Source organism: Erythrolamprus reginae, chromosome Z (assembly GCF_031021105.1).
Source record: "Erythrolamprus reginae isolate rEryReg1 chromosome Z, rEryReg1.hap1, whole genome shotgun sequence".
NCBI classification, from domain to species: Eukaryota; Metazoa; Chordata; class Lepidosauria; order Squamata; family Dipsadidae; genus Erythrolamprus; species Erythrolamprus reginae.
The window spans coordinates 131972882-131990876 of record NC_091963.1 but is presented as its reverse complement, the minus strand read 5'-3'; the positions used below and the strand labels follow the sequence as shown (position 1 = coordinate 131990876).

General features: G+C 38.6%; 1 protein-coding gene across 1 annotated transcript in view; it reads right to left on the bottom strand.

Annotated features, from left to right (window-relative positions):
• CACNG6 (calcium voltage-gated channel auxiliary subunit gamma 6) overlaps positions 1-17995 on the bottom strand; it is a 58001-nt gene that overhangs the window by 2626 nt on the left and 37380 nt on the right. Inside the window, exon 2 of the mRNA XM_070727437.1 lies at positions 1859-1933. Coding sequence (XP_070583538.1) covers positions 1859-1933 — 75 coding nt within the window. The remainder of the gene's footprint in view (positions 1-1858; positions 1934-17995) is intronic.

Below are 17995 nucleotides of genomic sequence, written 5' to 3'. Positions count from 1 at the left end.
CCTTCGCTTTTTTATGCTTTCCAAATGATTTGGACTTCAATTTCCCTAGTCCCCAGCCAACATAGATGACAATCCAAGAATTATGGGTTTAGTCCAACACATCTGGAGGGCATTTAGGATGACTGCAACAAGAAATTTAGATGAAGCCAAGTTGGAAGCAGGAGCTGCAGAACCTGAAAAGCATAAAAATGTTTATTCCCCAAAGGGGTTGTTGCATAGTTAAGAATTTAATCCAGAAATAGAAATAGAAACAGGGACCTTCAAGGTCTTCTAATCCAACCCCTGCTCATGCAGGATACTCTATACCAGTGATGGCAAATCTTTTTTCCCTTGGGTGCCGAAAGCACATATGCATGCACTATTGTGCTTGAGCGAGTGCCCACACCCATAATTCAATGCCTGGGGAGAGCAAAAATTGCCTCCCCTGCCCCCCTGGAGGCCCTCAGGAGGCCAGAAACAGCTAATTTCCCAACTTCTGGTGAGCCCAGTAGGTCAGCTTTTCACCCTCCCCAGCTCTAGAGGCTTCCCTGAGTCTGGGGAGGGCAAAAACACCCTTCTCCACCCCCCCTGGAGGGTTATCCTCCCAGAGCCTCCATGCAAGCTGAAAAGCAGCTGGCCAGAGTGCACTTGTGTGCTGGAGTTGAGCTAGCACAATGGTTCATGTGCCAGCTGATAGGGCTCCACGTGCCACCTGTGGCACCCATGCCATAGGTTCGCCATCACTGCTCTATACCATTTCAGACAAGTGGCTATCCAATCTCTTTTTAAAAGTCTCCAGTAATGGAGCACCCGCTACTTCTGATAAGCCTTTCCTCTTCTTAGTTGTTCTACCTGTCAATAAATTTCTCCTTAGTCCTAAATTGCTTCTATCCTTGATTAGTTTTCATCCATTGCTTCTTATCTTGCCTCGTAGGGCTTTTGAAAGTAGGTTGACCTCTTCTTCTTTATGGCAGCCCTTCAGATATTGGAACACTGCTATTGTGTCTCCCCTACTTCTCACCAGACTAGATATACTCAATTCCTGCAACTGTTTCTAATATCTTTTAATCTCCAGGCCCACGACAGTCCACTAAAATAGCTAGTGGGTATTTATGGAGGAAAACATTGAAGGTGGTTCCATAATTTATCACAATCAATAGAACCATAAGTCAAACCCAGCAAATCATGGGTCTGGCCAACCGAGAGTTACAAATTGAATCTTGCCTTTCCCAGGGGTTTAGAGGGGTTTAAGAGAACCTCTAGCTAAGATTCTGTGCAGTTCAGAGAACCCCTGAACTCCCCCAAATCCCACTCCTGGCTGCCCCCTACCCTGCTCCTCTCAGGTGTCCCCACATGTCCTGTTTTTGCTGTAGGCAAGTGTAGGGCATGTGTGGAGTCTCAGGAGGGAAAAAGACAGGCCTACTGGAAGTCTGGGAATCTCCAGAGGGTCTCTGGAACTTGGGGAGGTCATTTTTGGTCTCCCTGAGACTCGAGGAAAGCCTCTGGAGCACAGAGAGTGCAAAATTACCCCCCCCCCTCCAGCCATGGTGCAGGAGGTAAACTAAGCCATGCCCAACATGGCCATGCCCATCCAGCAACCAGGCAGAGAACCCCTTGCTAAACATTCTGAAGTCCACCCCTGGAGAGACCCCTTAAAACAGTAAAAACGTGATACTTTGTTCTTAATGGCAGGCTTAAGGACAATCATGGTGAACCCCTCTCACCAATTCAGGTAATCTGAAACCTTCTTGAATCAGCATATGAACCAAAAGCTTTCTAGTTTCAAACATATGAGATGCAGAAGCTTTCGACTGACATACATAGCTCTTTTTCTTCCTTTCAGAAAACACTTCAACCTGAAAACCTGTGATGGACTTACCCTTTTTTGTAGTCCTTAGGAAGATGTTGGCATTCTCCCCAGTGGTGAAGAATTTGAAATAAGAACAGTTAGCTTCTGAAAAGAAAGAAAGTATTTAACTTATTTGTTATTAAGTTATACCACAAGTAATCCTCAACTTACGACCATTTGTTTAATGACTGTTCAAAATTATGATGGCACTGAAAAAAGTGACTTACAACTGTCTTAGCACTTCCAACTATCACACGTCACTGGGGTCATGTCTCCATGCTAATATGATCATAATTTACTAATAATGGCAAATAGAGAGTTAGAAGAGGCAATTACCCATCTGAAATTGGAAAATCAGTGTTTTATCCAAGGTTTCAAAATATCTTAGAGACCAAAGAAGAAAACTTATTAAAATTAATGACAGGTCTGTTGACTGATTTGCTACTGATAGGAAAAAAGGAAACACAAAACAATATTGATGAGATCTATTGGGTGCATGCAAATTATGCATGACACCACAGATTGCCTAAGGAGACACATATTAGATTTACAAAGAGAATGATAAGAAATGAAATTTATAGGAAAATCAGGGACAAACAAATGATATACAAGAGAAAGGAGGTTATAGTTTTATAAACGTTCCTAGAAGCATAAGAGAGTAGAGAAGAAACTATAGCTTTCTTTCCAACAAATTAGTTAAATAAAGAATAATGATTCATTGGCTGGTTCCAGAGGGAATGTTAATAATGCACAAAGACAAAAGGTTAAAATCAATACTTTAGAAAAAGCTCAAGAATTCTACAAAAAATATGTTGAGGAAGAAGAAGAGATAAATAGTAGAGAGGAATTGGAGCCTAAAAGTCAAGAGGAACAGTGAGTGGAAGAAAAGGAAGAAATAGAAAAAATAGAAACAAAGTTAGGAAAGATAAGGGGTAAAGACAAGAAGCCAAGGAGGAGCAAAATAAAAGATTGTGAAAAGGGCAACAGTCAAACAATAAAAAATAGAAAACGAACTCAATTTAATATCCATTAATATAAATGGATTAAACTCTCCAACCAAAAGGAGACAAACATTTACTAAAGTTATAAAAAATATGGACATTATATGCCTCCAAGAGATTCATATTAAAAAAAGAAAATACAGTAGTGGAATTTTAGATTTCCTAAAATTAGGGAAACATCATCTGGCTCTGGTGGGGAAAAAAGAGAGGCATTGCAGTATGTATTAAGGATTGGTTAAACCCCCAAAATTATATGCAGATGAGGAGGGGAGAACATTATTAGTGGAAATAGTGACTAAACAGAAAAAATATTATTAGTGGCGATATATGTACCAAATACAAATCAAAAGGAATACTATAAGAATTTAAATGAACAAATAATAACATCAGAACCAGAAAATATATGCATAGTGCAGGACTAACACTGTGGTAGTTATAAAAAAGGATTACAAAACATTATTTTCTAACCTTCATGATATGGATAAATCTGGAATTGGGAAAGGACGTCATAAAAATAGCACCAAATATCTGGGCAGATCACAATCCAGTAACATGTAAGTTGAAAGAAAAAGTACAAAGGAAAGGGAGATGGACCGTGAACCAGAGAGTTATAAAAGAAAAATGTATTCAATACATAAAAAAAGAATTGACACAATTTCTAAAAGAAAATTAGAATGATGACACAACTCTACAAAATTTATGAGATACTATGATTAGAAGAAACTATATGATTAGTTTCTTCTAATATATTAATTTATTCTAATATATTATTACTATATGGTTAGGAATAAAAATAAATAATACATGGAGTTACAGGAGAAATTAGAGAATCTAAAATGCAAAAAGAATCCCACAACCAGGAAATTAAGGCTGAAAAAGATATAATTAAATATAAATTAAATTTGATTACACAAGAAGTAGTAGCACAAAAACTTAGATTAAATAGACAAAATTATTTTGAAAACGCCAATAAACCAGGGAAATGGCTAGCATATAAACTTAAAAAAGAAAGAGAAAAGAAATTAATATTAGAATTAGAGGATGAAGGAGTAATACAAACACCTTTTGACTCGATTACTGCAACATGCTCTACATGGGGTTTCCCCTAAAGAGCATTGAGACTACAATTGATCCAGTGCAGCTCATGCTACATATTACAACGGCTCACGGTACATAAAAGATGTTAAAGTCAAAAAAGAGGAATATAAATTGCAAGTTTTTGCTGATGATGTGGTGTTTATTGTAGAAGAACCACTAGAGGATATTTCTTCCATTTTAGGTACTAAAACAATAAAACTAAACCTTGTCCAAAAACTGGCATTGTGTTTTTGTTTTCTTTCCAAATACTGGCTATAAAGAATAGTTCTAGCAATGTAACTTGAAAATTGCCATGAATTAAAAAAAATCCTCCCAGGAAGAGCCCCTTTACTTTATCTGTGAAAACATTTTGCCATTTCGTATAAATGGCATACACAGTAGATTAGATTAATAAATAAATTTCATATAGACTACCATAAATCTCCCTCTATAATCCTCTTTCAGTGCAATTCCTTTTGCCTGTCCAGTTTCAGAGATAGCCACACTCAGAGTTTTCTGTTGGACGATACTAGAGACAGTTTCTGACATCAAATTTCTCCTCTGAAATAAAATCTCTTTCTCAGAGACCACAGAATTGCTGCCCTGGTTACTATTAATAATCTAATTACCTACACCATAACTTGCTATTTTTGTATGTCTTTCATTCTAAATAAATGTTGGTATACATCTTTGCCAAATATTCATGATACAAGCTTTAAATATCAAACATAAACTGATAAACTAAAACAACACATAAAATTACAATTACAATTGTTTTATTGAAGCCCCTTTAAAATAGGACGAAGGAAGGTTACATATTAAACAATAACTTGATTAGGTTTTATCTTTGTAGGACCATATAAGGTTTTGTTTGTAATCACATGTGCTTTTGCTACATTTTAATGAATGTTTCATGACAAGAAATAGATTTGTATTAAAATCCAGATTACAATTTACTAGATGCAGCAAAGATTGAACTGTTTGTTTGTTTGTTTATTTATTTAGTCAAACAATTATAGGGTGATAATTTGTACAAATAAAACATTAGATAAGTAATGATAAAAAGTAACAAAAGAAGACAATAGGACAGGGACGGTAGGCACAGTGGTGTGCTTATGCACACCCCTCACAGACCTCTTAGAAAGGGGGAGAGGTCAATTGTAGATAGTCTAAGGTTAAAGGTTTTGGGGTTAGGAGTAGAAACCACAGAATCAGGTAGTGCATTCCAGGCATTGATTACTCTGTTGCTGAAGTCGTATTTTTTGCCAGTCAAGTTTGGAGCGGTTGACATTTAGTTTAAACCGATTTCGTGCTTGTGTGTTGTTGCGGTTGAAGGTGAAGTAGTCGTTAACAGGTATGACATTTTGGTATATGATTTTATGAACTATAATTAAGTCTCAATGGAGACGACGGAGTTGTAAGTTGTCTAAACCAAGAATTTCAAGTCTGGTGGAGTAAGCTATTTTGTTGTGAGAAGAGGAATGAAGGACTCTTCTTGTAAAATATTTCTGGACTGAATTATGACCGAAGTGTTGTTAGTAACTAGTTGATCTAGTCTTAGGCTAGTAATGGCATTGTAAAGGGTTGAATGTATGGGTTCAGTGGAACATTAGTTTAGGATCCAGTTTATATGTGGAAGGTTTAAGTCTCCAAGAAATATAAGAGGATGAGGGTGGGAGCTTGCCCACGTTAGTAGTGAGGTTAGTTTGTTCGCGTGTGTGATATCATAATCGAGCTCTATAACATAGAAAGAAGCGAAGTGTGGTATCTAAAGTCAGTTCACAGATGATGGTTTCAGGAAGATAAAGTTCTTGTTTAACTTGCACTTTTTAAAGGTTGAGTGATTTCTTGTAGAAGATTGTAACACCACCTCCTCTACGGGATTTGCGGTCAGAATGTAAACTTGATAGTCACTTACTGTGATAGCGGAGTCTGGGAGGGATTCATTTAACCATGTTTCACGGATAAATATGATGTCGAATTTAACAGTTTGTAGTAAGAGAAGGAGTTCAGATATTTTATTAATGATGCTTCCTGAGTTCATCAGTTTACATTTGAGATTAGCAGTGGATGTTGTTGAGGAAGTAAGGGGCATGCATACCTAGTCTTGGTTTATTGAGAGTTGGTTTTGAGTAGTGATGGATTGGAAGTTAGGATGGTTGTGGGCGATGGTAATTTGAAGGTAGTGGTTAATGAGGGGTTGATCTTGGTTGAGGGTAGATTGGAGGTTGGGGTGGTTTTGGTTGATGATGGTTTGGGGGTTGGTTGGTGGATTGCATAACTTGGTTTTGATGCAGCCGGCACGGTAGTCGATATAAAGATCAGTTTGGCCTTGGTCTTGACGTTTTTTAAGATCTGCTCGTAATTCATGGGATTGGATATGTTGTAAAATTGATAAGTCCGGTCTAGAGCGAAGCTTTTTAGGGTTTGAGTCATCTCTGGTTAATGAGTTCATGGTCTTAATGAATTTGCATTTGCTGAGTTCATTTGTGAGAAACACTTTGCAGAATTTGGGGGCTACTGAACCATCTCTATATTTGTATTCCGGGCCAGCTCTGGTCACTTCAATGATTTCATCAGCTGGAAAATTGGATGTGATGATTTTTCAAATTTGGTCTATATCAGGTTCGTTAGTGACTTTGAGCCCAAATACAATGGCATTATTCTGTTTTTGTTCACATTCCAGGGTGTCTCTGATGAGTAGGAAAATGTCATTAGGATGGTTTGAGGATAGTTGAGGTAGTGGATGTTGTGATTGAACATATGGTGGAGGTGGCACTTGATGGGCATATGGTTGAGGTGGTGATTGTTGTTGCTGAGTTGGAGTATGGTTTAGATGAACTGGATTTCCTTTTGATTGTGCTGTGACTTTGTTATCCAAAGATGAAGCATGCTTGCAAGCGTTCTTCAATGTGGGCTTGCAAGCGTTCTTCAATGCGTGATTCGATGGAATCTATGAGGACTTTTTGTGAGGCTATGGTTGTTTCAAGGTTTTAAAATTTTATTGACATGGTGATTAGGTCATTCATTTTAGGTAAACATGAAGGGCAGAAATGTAGAAATGAGGAAGTTTTTTGTAGGAAGTTGGTGACATTTTTGCTAATTTCCAGGCAGGTATTGTGGATGTAATTATGGCACATTTGGCATTTAGTGCATTCTTCTTTATGTATGGTGGATTTGATGCATTTGTACATAAATCATCAGTGTTGGTGAAAGCACCATCTATTTGGGGAAGGGGGGGTTGTGGCGTTTTTTGATTTTTTGGGTTGGCATTCTTGTTAATAAAATAGTGTTTGCCAGTAGATAGGGTTGAAGTAGAATGCTGTTAGACAGTAGGTAGTAAACATTGTTTCTTTGTTAAGGTCAGTGAGGTTAAGTATCTTGGGGCTTCCTCTGTGGCGGCTCCAGCTCTATGGAACCAACTGTCCCCGAAGGTCCACACTGCCCCTGGAAGAATTGGGCGGCTTAGAAATTTAACTAACCAACTAACTTACTAACTAACTAACAAATATATATATATTCACTTATCAGCAAATATATATAACCAATATATAACCAATATATATATATATATACAAACACTGCTCAAAAAAATAAAGGGAATACTTAAACAACACAATATAACTCCAAGTAAATCAAACTTCTGTGAAATCAAACTGTCCACTTAGGAAGCAACACTGATTGACAATCAATTTCACATGCTTGTTGTGCACACTCAACTTTGTACAGAACAAAGTATTCAATGAGAATATTTCATTCATTCAGATCTAGGATGTGTTATTTGAGTGTTCCTTTATTTTTTTTGAGATATATAAACTTCGTGTCTTCCATGAGAACACTGTGGTTCTGTGGCTATATCAGGTGTTTTTTTTGTTTTTTTATTTATTAATAGAGTTGAAAGGGACCGTTAGGTCATCGAGTCCAACCCCCTGCCTGTTCCTCATGAAGACTATAATATATGTGTGTAACATATTTTTGCTGATAATTGAAAAGGAAGGGAGACTAGGATAGATTTATTTCAAGCTTGCTATCCTCCCATCAGCTATATATTATAGTCTGTTGACTATAAAATAATTTATCTCCCTTGTATATGTCCCTGAGTGGGGCTGAGAGGCAAAAGGAAAGCAAGATGCTTCCTTCTGATTTGACAGAAAATAAACAAATGGCCTTTCCCTGATAAAAGCTGATTCGGAGGCGAGACTGTAGCTAGAAGTTAACATCCTGCTGAAGTCTACTGGTTCAAATCCCGGCAAGGGTATATCTAGCAGATGAGAGCATAACAAACTCAAAATAGATCTATACTAGTCTCCTTTCCTTTTCACTTATCAGCAAAAATATGTTATACATATATGTTATAGTCTGTCAACTTTTAAACAGCTCCAGCTGACCATCCCCCCAACCTCTTCCTCCTCCTCAGAAAACGGCAGGGAGACCAGTACTGGCAGGAGTTGCAGGGGGCCCTTTTCCTCCCCCATCTTTTCTCAACAGCTGATTGGCACCCGTTTACCCAGCTACCCAGCCTGATGAAGGGGGCCACTCAGGAAGGAGAGCGCGGGAAATGCGAAGCAAATTGTCACCTCAGAGAGCGACACTGGTGAGGTTGTAAGTCGAGGACTTAACAGTTCACTTGAATGATGATGATCATTCAAGCCACTCCCACCTGGTCACATGGCCGACAAACTACTCCTACCCAGTCACATGACCATCAAGCCACACCCACAAAATAAGCCACCCCCACAGTGTGGCAGTAAAAATTTTGGCTGCTCATTACTGCAATCACTATGATCTGCAAATGGAAGCTGCAATCTTAATAAATGCCAACTGCTTGCCGAGTGCAATTCTGATGATTAGACATGGGGATCTGCAATGGTTTGTGAAGATCAGCTGAAAGTCACTTTTTTATGTCATTATAATTAACTTTAACTCACATACGTTACAGCCCAAAATATTTGATGGAGAAAGCTTGCACATTGTACCTACCAGTATATGATTTAATAATTTTAATGAAAGATTCCCGAAGTAACTTCTTGGAAATTTTCTCTTGAATTAATTAAAATTACAGTTATTTTCTCAATTTGAGGAGACATTACTTAAGGAAAAAAAAAGGAAGAATGGAGAACAAAACAACAAAACATTTTTACATGAGAATTCCTATGCATATGCACACGGATAATAAACCAATAATATCATTTTAATTTTTCACAGTTTCAGTAAAGGATGAATATAGTACTCTCTGGATTGAAGAGCTGATGTATTTTGTGGCTTATGAATGAGCTGCTTTCAGATGCAAATTATGTAAAACGGTTGCAATTAAAATAACAACTATAATCCTACTGTATTTCTGCTGGCGCATCCTTTTTCCAAGTCGCCAACAATTTCTTACAGCGTTCCCCTTTATATCATTATATATTATATAAAAAATTGTTGCCTGACAGATGTTTCTGCCACAAAAACCATGAAAAATGTGAAAAGAAAATACTTTTTTCTTTTAAGCATTCTTTGGTTTTGTGGACCGACCTGGCCATCAGTTTTCCCCCCCTGCATATCTGCAATGCACCGGCAATTCTGCAGTCCCAAGAACTAGCAACTTGCTTCTAATTTCCCCAGCATAAAGCAAAAATATTGTGTGTGTGTGTGTAGAAGAAAGGTTAAGAAATCCAGGCAATGAGAATGAAGCTTCTGCAGTTTCTAATCTCTCCTTTTACATATGAACCAATTTATAAACTTTATTCAAGAGAGAGGCAATTCTACGATTTGGCAACTGAAGCAGAGGGTTCAGAGCCCTTTCCCCCAAGATATTCTTTATGATTCATGCCTGAAGCCTCCTGTTTTCCAAGTTTTTTTGCATGACCCAATGGAGTGGATTTAATTGTGTCCCCAAAGGAAAGCCTGAGCAATAACTGCATCTTTTTGAATTGGAGAAATTCCAAGTAGCTGCAGGGCACAAGTCCTCTGCGTGTGCAGAGTAGAGAGAGACTTAAAGAAGATTGCTCTTAGATTCACTACATATGATTTAAAATTGTGCCAACCTCCCAAAGGAGGATTCCTTGCCTAACCTGGCAGATTTTGGGGTCTGCATTAGTGAGAAAAAATACCCCCTTTACACAGAATTGTAAGTTAGGAGCTGGCTAGCTGGAGACAATGCAGTCTATGGAGAGGGGCAGCATACAAATCTAATAAATAATAATAATAATAATAATAATAATAATAATAATACTGACTACATACTCAGCTGCTGCAAAAAGATCGCACAGACTGACTACAAGCATAGACATGATGCTGTGGCACAAATGATCCACTGGAACTTGTGCCGGAACTACCATTTGCTAGTGGCAAAGAACTGGTGGGATCATAAGTCCGAAAAACGTGGTTGAAAATGAGCAAGCAAAATTACTGTGGGACTTCCAACTTCAGACTGACCAAATTCTGAAGCATAACACACCATAACACATCCTGATTGTGGAGAAAAAGAAAATATGGATCATCGACATCGCAATCCCAGGGGACAGCAGAATTGAGGAGAAGCAGCTAGAGAAATTAGTGAAATACGAAGATCTAAAAATCGAGCTGCAACGACTCTGGCATAAGCCAGTGAAAGTGGTCCCAGTGGTACTTGGCACGCTGGGCGCAGTGCCAAAGGATCTCGGCGGACATTTGAAAACCATCGGAATTGACAAAATTTCCATCTGTCAATTGCAAAAGGTCACTTTACTGGGATCAGCAAAACATAATTCGCCGCTACATCACGCAGTCCTAGGTGCTTGGGAAGCACCCGACTTGTGATGAAATATGAAATCCAGCATAGTGATCTCGTTTGCTGTGTTGTACTGACCTAATAATGATGATGATGATGATGATGATGATAATAATAATAATAATAATAATAATAATAATAATAATAATCATCATCATCATCATCATAATCATCATCAAAATATCAAGACTTGATAGCAAGGAACCCGTAAATTGTTTAACCCTCCTAAAATTGAATAGAATTCTTTATTGACCAAGTGTGATTGGACACACAAGGAATTTGTTATGGGTTCATATGCTCTCAGTGTACATAAAATAATGTAGAATTAGGAAGTAGAGACTTGAGAAATGGTTTATGCCATAGGACTGCCAGTAAGGAAGGCATAAAAAAAGTTCTGATGGCAACCACTGCCATGCAATCAAAAGTCTCAGCCCCTTTTTACCCACACCAGGATATGCTTTTAATCTGGATGTTTATGCTATCATCCTCTTGACTGTGTATTCACCCCTCCACAAAAAAGCTCCTGAAAAAGTCATCCATTTTTTACCCAATATTGGCAACAGAGGAATTCTACGACAGATGTAAGATCATTTCCACATCAGAGCCATTAGATGTGTTAATTACAGGTAATCCTCGAGTTACAACCACAATTGAGCCAAACATTTATGTTCCAAAGTGAGACATTTGTTTTTTTCCCTCCTCACAGTTAGAATAATTAATTGGTGGTACAACTTGCCTCCAGAAATTGTAAATGCTTCAATTTTTTAAAGAAGAGATTGGATAATCATTTGTCTGAAATAGTATAGGGCAGTGATGGTGAACCTTTTTCCCCCCTTGGGTGCCAAAAGAGCATGTAAGCACGCTATCGCGCATGCGCAAGTGACCATATCCATAATTCAATGCTTGGGAAGGGTGAAAACAGCTTCTCCGTCTCCCAGAGGCCCTCCGGAGGCGGGAAATAGTCTGTTTCCCAAATTCTGGTGGGTCCAGTAGGCTCATGTTTCTCCCTCACCAGGCTCCAAAGGCTTCCCTTGAACCAGAGGAGGATAAAAACGCCCTCCCCCATCTCTACGGAGGCTCTCTGGAAGCCAAAAACACCCGCCCAGAGCCTCTGTGTAACCCAAAATCAGCTAGCTGGCACACACATGCATGTTGGACCTGAACTAGGTCAACGGCTCGCGTGCCAGCAGATATGGCTCTGCATGCCACTTGTGGGACCGGTGCCATAGGTTCGCCATCACTGGTATAGGGTTTCCTGCCAATTCAATTCAATTCCATTCAGTGAAGGGCTACCAAAAATTTTACTACCACAATGTGGGTGTGGCTTATGCATTTTCTTTCAACATCTTTCAGTGCAAATTGGGTGCTTTAGGGTGCTTCCCCACTGCGTCCCCCCACATCCGGGCAGTAGCCCACCCATGATTCCATTCCATTCCATACCACTCCACCCCACTCCATTCTATATTCCACCCCACTCCATTCTATATTCCATTCCATTCTATTCCACTCCACCCCTCTCCATTCCATATTCCACTCCACCCCACTCCATTCTATATTCCACTCCATTCCATATTCCACTCCATTCCATTCTATTCCACTCCACTCCACCCCACTCCATTCTATATTCCATTCCACTGCATTCCATTCCACCCCACCCCATTCTATATTCCATTCCATTCTATTCCACTCCACCACACTCCATTCCATATTCCACTCCACCCCACTCCATTCTATATTCCACTCCATTCCATATTCCACTCCATTCCATTCTATTCCACTCCACTCCACCCCACTCCATTCTATATTCCATTCCACTGCATTCCATTCCACCCCACCCCATTCTATATTCCATTCCATTCTATTCCACTCCACCACACTCCATTCCATATTCCACTCCACCCCACTCCATTCTATATTCCACTCCATTCCATATTCCACTCCATTCCATTCTATTCCACTCCACCCCACTCCATTACATATTCCACTCAATTCCATTCTATTCCACTCCACCCCACTCCATTCTATATTCCATTCCACTGCATTCCATTCCATTCCACCCCACCCCATTCTATATTCCATTCCATTCTATTCCACTCTACGCCACCACACTCCATTCTATCTTCCACTCCATTCCATATTCCACTCCATTCCATTCTATTCCACTCCACTCCACCCCACTCCATTCTATATTCCATTCCACTGCATTCCATTCCATTCCACCCCACCCCATTCTATATTCCATTCCACTCCATTCCATTCTATTCCACCCCACCCCACTCCATTCTATATTCCATTCCATTCTATATTCCATTCCATTCTATATTCCATCCCATTCTATATTCCATCCCATTCTATATTCCATTCCATTCTATATTCCATCCCATTCTATATTCCATCCCATTCTATATTCCATTCCATTCTATATTCCATTCCATTCTATATTCCATTCCATTCTATATTCCATTCCATTCTATATTCCATTCCATTCTATATTCCATTCCATTCTATATTCCATTCCATTCTATATTCCATTCCATTCTATATTCCATTCCATTCTAGAGTTTCTCAGTCTTCCAGGTCATGGTTGTCCTAAATGTCCTTTTTCAGGAGATAGCCCATGGTGATGTGACATCCTACCAAAGACACTCACTCAGCCTTGTCAGATTAAGAAATAATCATTTCTGAATGTACACTAGTTGTGACGGACAGATGGAAACAGCCTTTCTCGAGAGTCACACCAAGCCATCTGATCAAAGGCAATCCAGTTTTGATCCAAAACTCCTAAGATGCTTTAAAACTGTGCTTTTTGTTCAAGCATCATGAAGAAGGAATAATACATTTTATGGAGGGTAGCCTTTTTTGAAAGTAATAATCCATCCCCATCATTTTTAAAAAAAAAATCCAACTGTGAGTCAACTAACAATTTGTACATATTTTCAGCACAGAATGATCCTTTCTTTCTGCTGGTTCATATCCTAGTCTGGTGTAACAACAACAGATCTGATGAATAATCTTGTTTTTCTTTTAAAGATCAAACATCTGTCCATTCACAAATCCTGCTCCATCAGATTGCAAAATCTGTGGTTTTCTTCCGAATGTATTTTCCACATAAGTGACAAACTGAATAACTTGTGACGTTAGTTATAAGCCACAAAAACAGGATGCGCTATCAAGGAAATGACAACGTGTCTATTTCTACTATTTGTTTCAATACAAGAAGTCCCTGCAGATTTTTATCAACCATCAAATATGGCTTTTGGGTCATATTTCCTTTATTTTCCATAATTCCTGTATTTTGGATGGTTGGGTGAACAGTCAGATGTGTTGCGTGGCATATTTGCAATTCTGAAGTTCACGATGAGTGCTTCACTTGAAATCTGCTTCATTAACTCTATATTGTCAGGAAGAAGAAATCAGGAAACAGGGCAGTTCAAATGAATGTGGGCTTGTTGTATATTTAACACTCTACAACAGTGTTTCCCAACCTTGGCAACTTGAAGATATCTGGACTTCAACTCCCAGAATTCCCCAGCCAGCATTCGCTGGCATTCACTGGCTGGGGAATTCTGGGAGTTGAAGTCCAGATATCTTCAATTTGCCAAGGTTGGGAAACACTGCTCTACAAGAATCTGAACTACTAATGATCAAAGCAAATTGGTGATACATAAGAGTAAATGGAATTCATGAATTCAAAGGGCTTAGATTTCTGGTGGGATCAAGACTGATAACGCAGCTGATTCCTTTCTCCAACTCAGTCAGATAATCTCCTATAACAATGGTTCTCAATCTAGATGTTGGGACCCCTTTGGGACTTGAAGGACCATTTCACAGGGGTCGCCTAAGACCATGGGAAAAGACAAATTTCCCATGGTGTTAGGAACTAAAGCTTCTATTCTGGCATCTTGGAACATATTTTTACAATCCGACCAATCAGGCATTTACAGTGGGCGTGTCCCTCTGACCTTCCTGCCAATCAGCTTAAAGCTCTGTGGGGAGAATTGGTGCCAGGCCTATGGTTGGGGTTCACTACATCTTGAGGAACTGGGGGTCATGGCATTAGAAAGGTTGAGAACCACTGTCCTACAAATATTCTAGTTTTTTAATGCTGAGTTTCAGTGCAGTTTCTCAGTTTATGACGTTTTGCTGGTTAATAAGAATAATAATAACAACAACAACAACAGAGTTGGAAGGGACCTTGGAGGTCTTCTAGTCCAACCCCCTACTTAGGTTATACAACTCTGATGCTTTTGACTTGTTAGAGGATTCACAATTCCAAAGGGAACTGATTGAAACATCCATCTTCTATTTCTTTCATCTGCAGATTCCTATCTTGCTGTTATTGAACAATTTTTAGCAAGAAATTTGACTGTATCTTCCTGACCAAGTCACTAATGTTTAACAAACTGGAATCCAAATTTGTGGATTATACAAGGTAGTCCTTGACTTACGACCACAATTGAGCCCCAAATTTATATTGCTAAGTGAGACAGTTGTTAAATGAGTTTTGCCCCATTTTATGACTTTTATTGCCACAATTGTTAACTGAATCATTGAAGTTGTTAAGGTAATAACCCAGTTGTTAAGTGAATCTGGCTTCCCCACTGATTTTCCTTGTCAGAAGTTCTCAAAAAAAGTTATCACATGAACTCAAGACACTGCAAGTGTCAAAAATATGAACCAGTTGCCTAGCACCTGAATTTTGATCATGTAACCATGGGAATGTTGTAATGGTGTGTGAATAAATGTGAAAAACGGTCATGTCAGAGGTCTTTTTTAGGGCTGTTGTACATTTGAATGGTCACTAAATGAACTTTTGTAAGTGGAGGACTAACTGTAGTAGATCCTTAACATGTAACACAATTCATCACCCAGTGAACATTTTATTATGGTTTCACTAATCCTTTGCAAGCAAGTCTTCAGAGAGGGGCGGCATACAAATCTAGTAAGTAAGTAAGTAAGTAAGTAAGTAAGTAAGTAAGTAAGTAAGTAAGTAAGTAAGTAAGTAAGTAAGTAAGTAAGTAAGTAAGTAAATAAGTAAATAAGTAAATAAGTAAATAAGTAAATAAGTAAATAAGTAAATAAGTAAATAAGTAAACAAACAAACAAAAAAAAAATAAAAAATAAATTTGTTTTTCATTTCAATCTCCCTTTGTAGCCTGTATCAAAATCAACAAAGATTTTTTCTTTTCAGATTTTCACTGGAGCAGTTACTCCATTATGCAGATACCCCCCTTCATCTTTGGGGACTTTTATCTCATCATCTTTTCTTTCTCAGAATGCCCAGAGGTATGTGCTGAGTCTTACAGATAAGGGGGATTTACTTCTAGCTTTCAAACCAGAAGCTTCTGTTTACTCAAAGAATGTCTCTATTCTCCCTGGGGATTCTTGCAGATGTATTTTAGATCTTTCCTGATCCAAACTCAGGCTATCATTCCTGAAGCATTAATGCTATTATTTCAGCATGTTAAAATGTTGGGCAAGGACTTTTGAAGGAAAGCCACTCCATCTTTCACTTCTGTGCCATTATTTCTCAAATCTTTGTTTCATGCAGTCTGAGATTCCTAAAAAGCACATATTTTCCATCAGATACCCAGTACAGCAATTTTCAACATTTTCCCTAAAACATTGTAAGCTCTTGTGTGTCTTTCCGTTCTCTGTTAGAAACAAGCACACTGCAGCTTACAGAACAAAAGATATTTGCACGGGTGTGGTTCAGCTCTAGAGTTTTTTTACATTTCCAGAAATTCCCTTAATTTAAAGGGTTTCCAGGAATATCTCAATAACGATCCATCTATTTTTGGGAAGGTTAAAAATGGTCTGGGGTATATTGCCTTGGGCAGGCTGAGCTTTTCTGCTTGAATAATAATTATAATTAAGAAAAACAAAAGAGATCCTCCCTCTTGGGTTGATTCTCTTGCCTTTCTGCAGGTTGTCAATTCAGAGATGGATGCATTTCTGTAAAATTGTATTCATGATTAATCACTAGTAGCTTGCAGCTTTGCAGCTAGGTTTGAATTGGGCAAAAACTTAGAGGATATGTTTGTGAACCTATGCAGAGTGCTGAAGGAATACAAGTGGTTCTCTATTAACAGAGATTTATTTATTTATTTTTATTTATTTATTTTGTCCAATACACAATGAGGGTTTTAGTGGGTATATATATATATACATACATAGTAAAATACATGATGAAGGTTATAGAGGAGATACTCATAGTAAAATATATCTAAGAAATAATAGAAAAGAAGATAAAGTAATAGAACATATCAATGAAAGAATAGAAGAAGAGATATAGGAATAGAAGAAAGGTATACGAGATATAGGAGAGCAATAGGACAGGGGACGGAAGGCACTCTAGTGCACTTGTACTCGATTAACAGAGTTGGAAGGGACCTTATATGGAAGGTCATCTAGTCCAACCCTCCGCCCCCCCCCCGCAAGCAGGGAACTCTACACCATTTCTGACCAATAGCAGTCTGATCTCTTCTTAAAGCCTCCAGTGATGAAGGTAAGCTGTTTCATTGGTTGATTGATCTCAGCATCAGACAGTTCCTCCTTATTTCCAGGTTGAATCTCTCCTTAATCAGTTTCCATCCATTATTCCTTGATTGGCCTTCAGGTATCTTGGAATATAGCCTGACCCCCTGCTCTCTGTGGCAACCCGGCAAATATTGAAACACTGCTATCATGTCTCCCCTAGTCCTTCTCTTCACTAGATTAGCCATGCCCAGTTCTTGTAATGATTCTTCATATATTTTAGCAGTGAAGGGCTATCAAAAATTTTACTACCACACTGTGGGCGTGGCTTATGCAGTACGCCCTGCATTTTCTTTCAACATCTTTCAGTGCAAATTGGGTGCTCTGGGATGGAGCTTCATTTTCACTACCCCACTGCCTTCCCTCCCACCCCCTGGTGTTTAGGCACCTGTCCCTATCATCCTATTGTTTTTTTTTATTTTTTTTTTTTTTTTTTTTTTTTTTTTTTTTTTTTTTTTTTTTTTTTTAGGCACAGTCCCCTAATCATCCCCGATTGCTCTTTGTTTATCGGACATTCAAAGTTACAACAGCACTAAAAAAAAGTGACTTATGACCATTTTTCACACTGTTGCAGCATTCTCATGGTCACATGATCAAAATTTGGGTGTTTGGCAACCAGAAAATATTTATTTATTTATCATAACAGTCAGTAATGGGCAGCCAAAATTTTTACTGCCAAACTGTGGGTGTGGCTTATTTTGTGGGTATGGCTTGATGGTCACATGACTGGGTAGGAGTGGCTTACCAGCCATGTGACCAGGTGGGAGTGTCTTGAATGATCATCATCGTTCAAGTGAA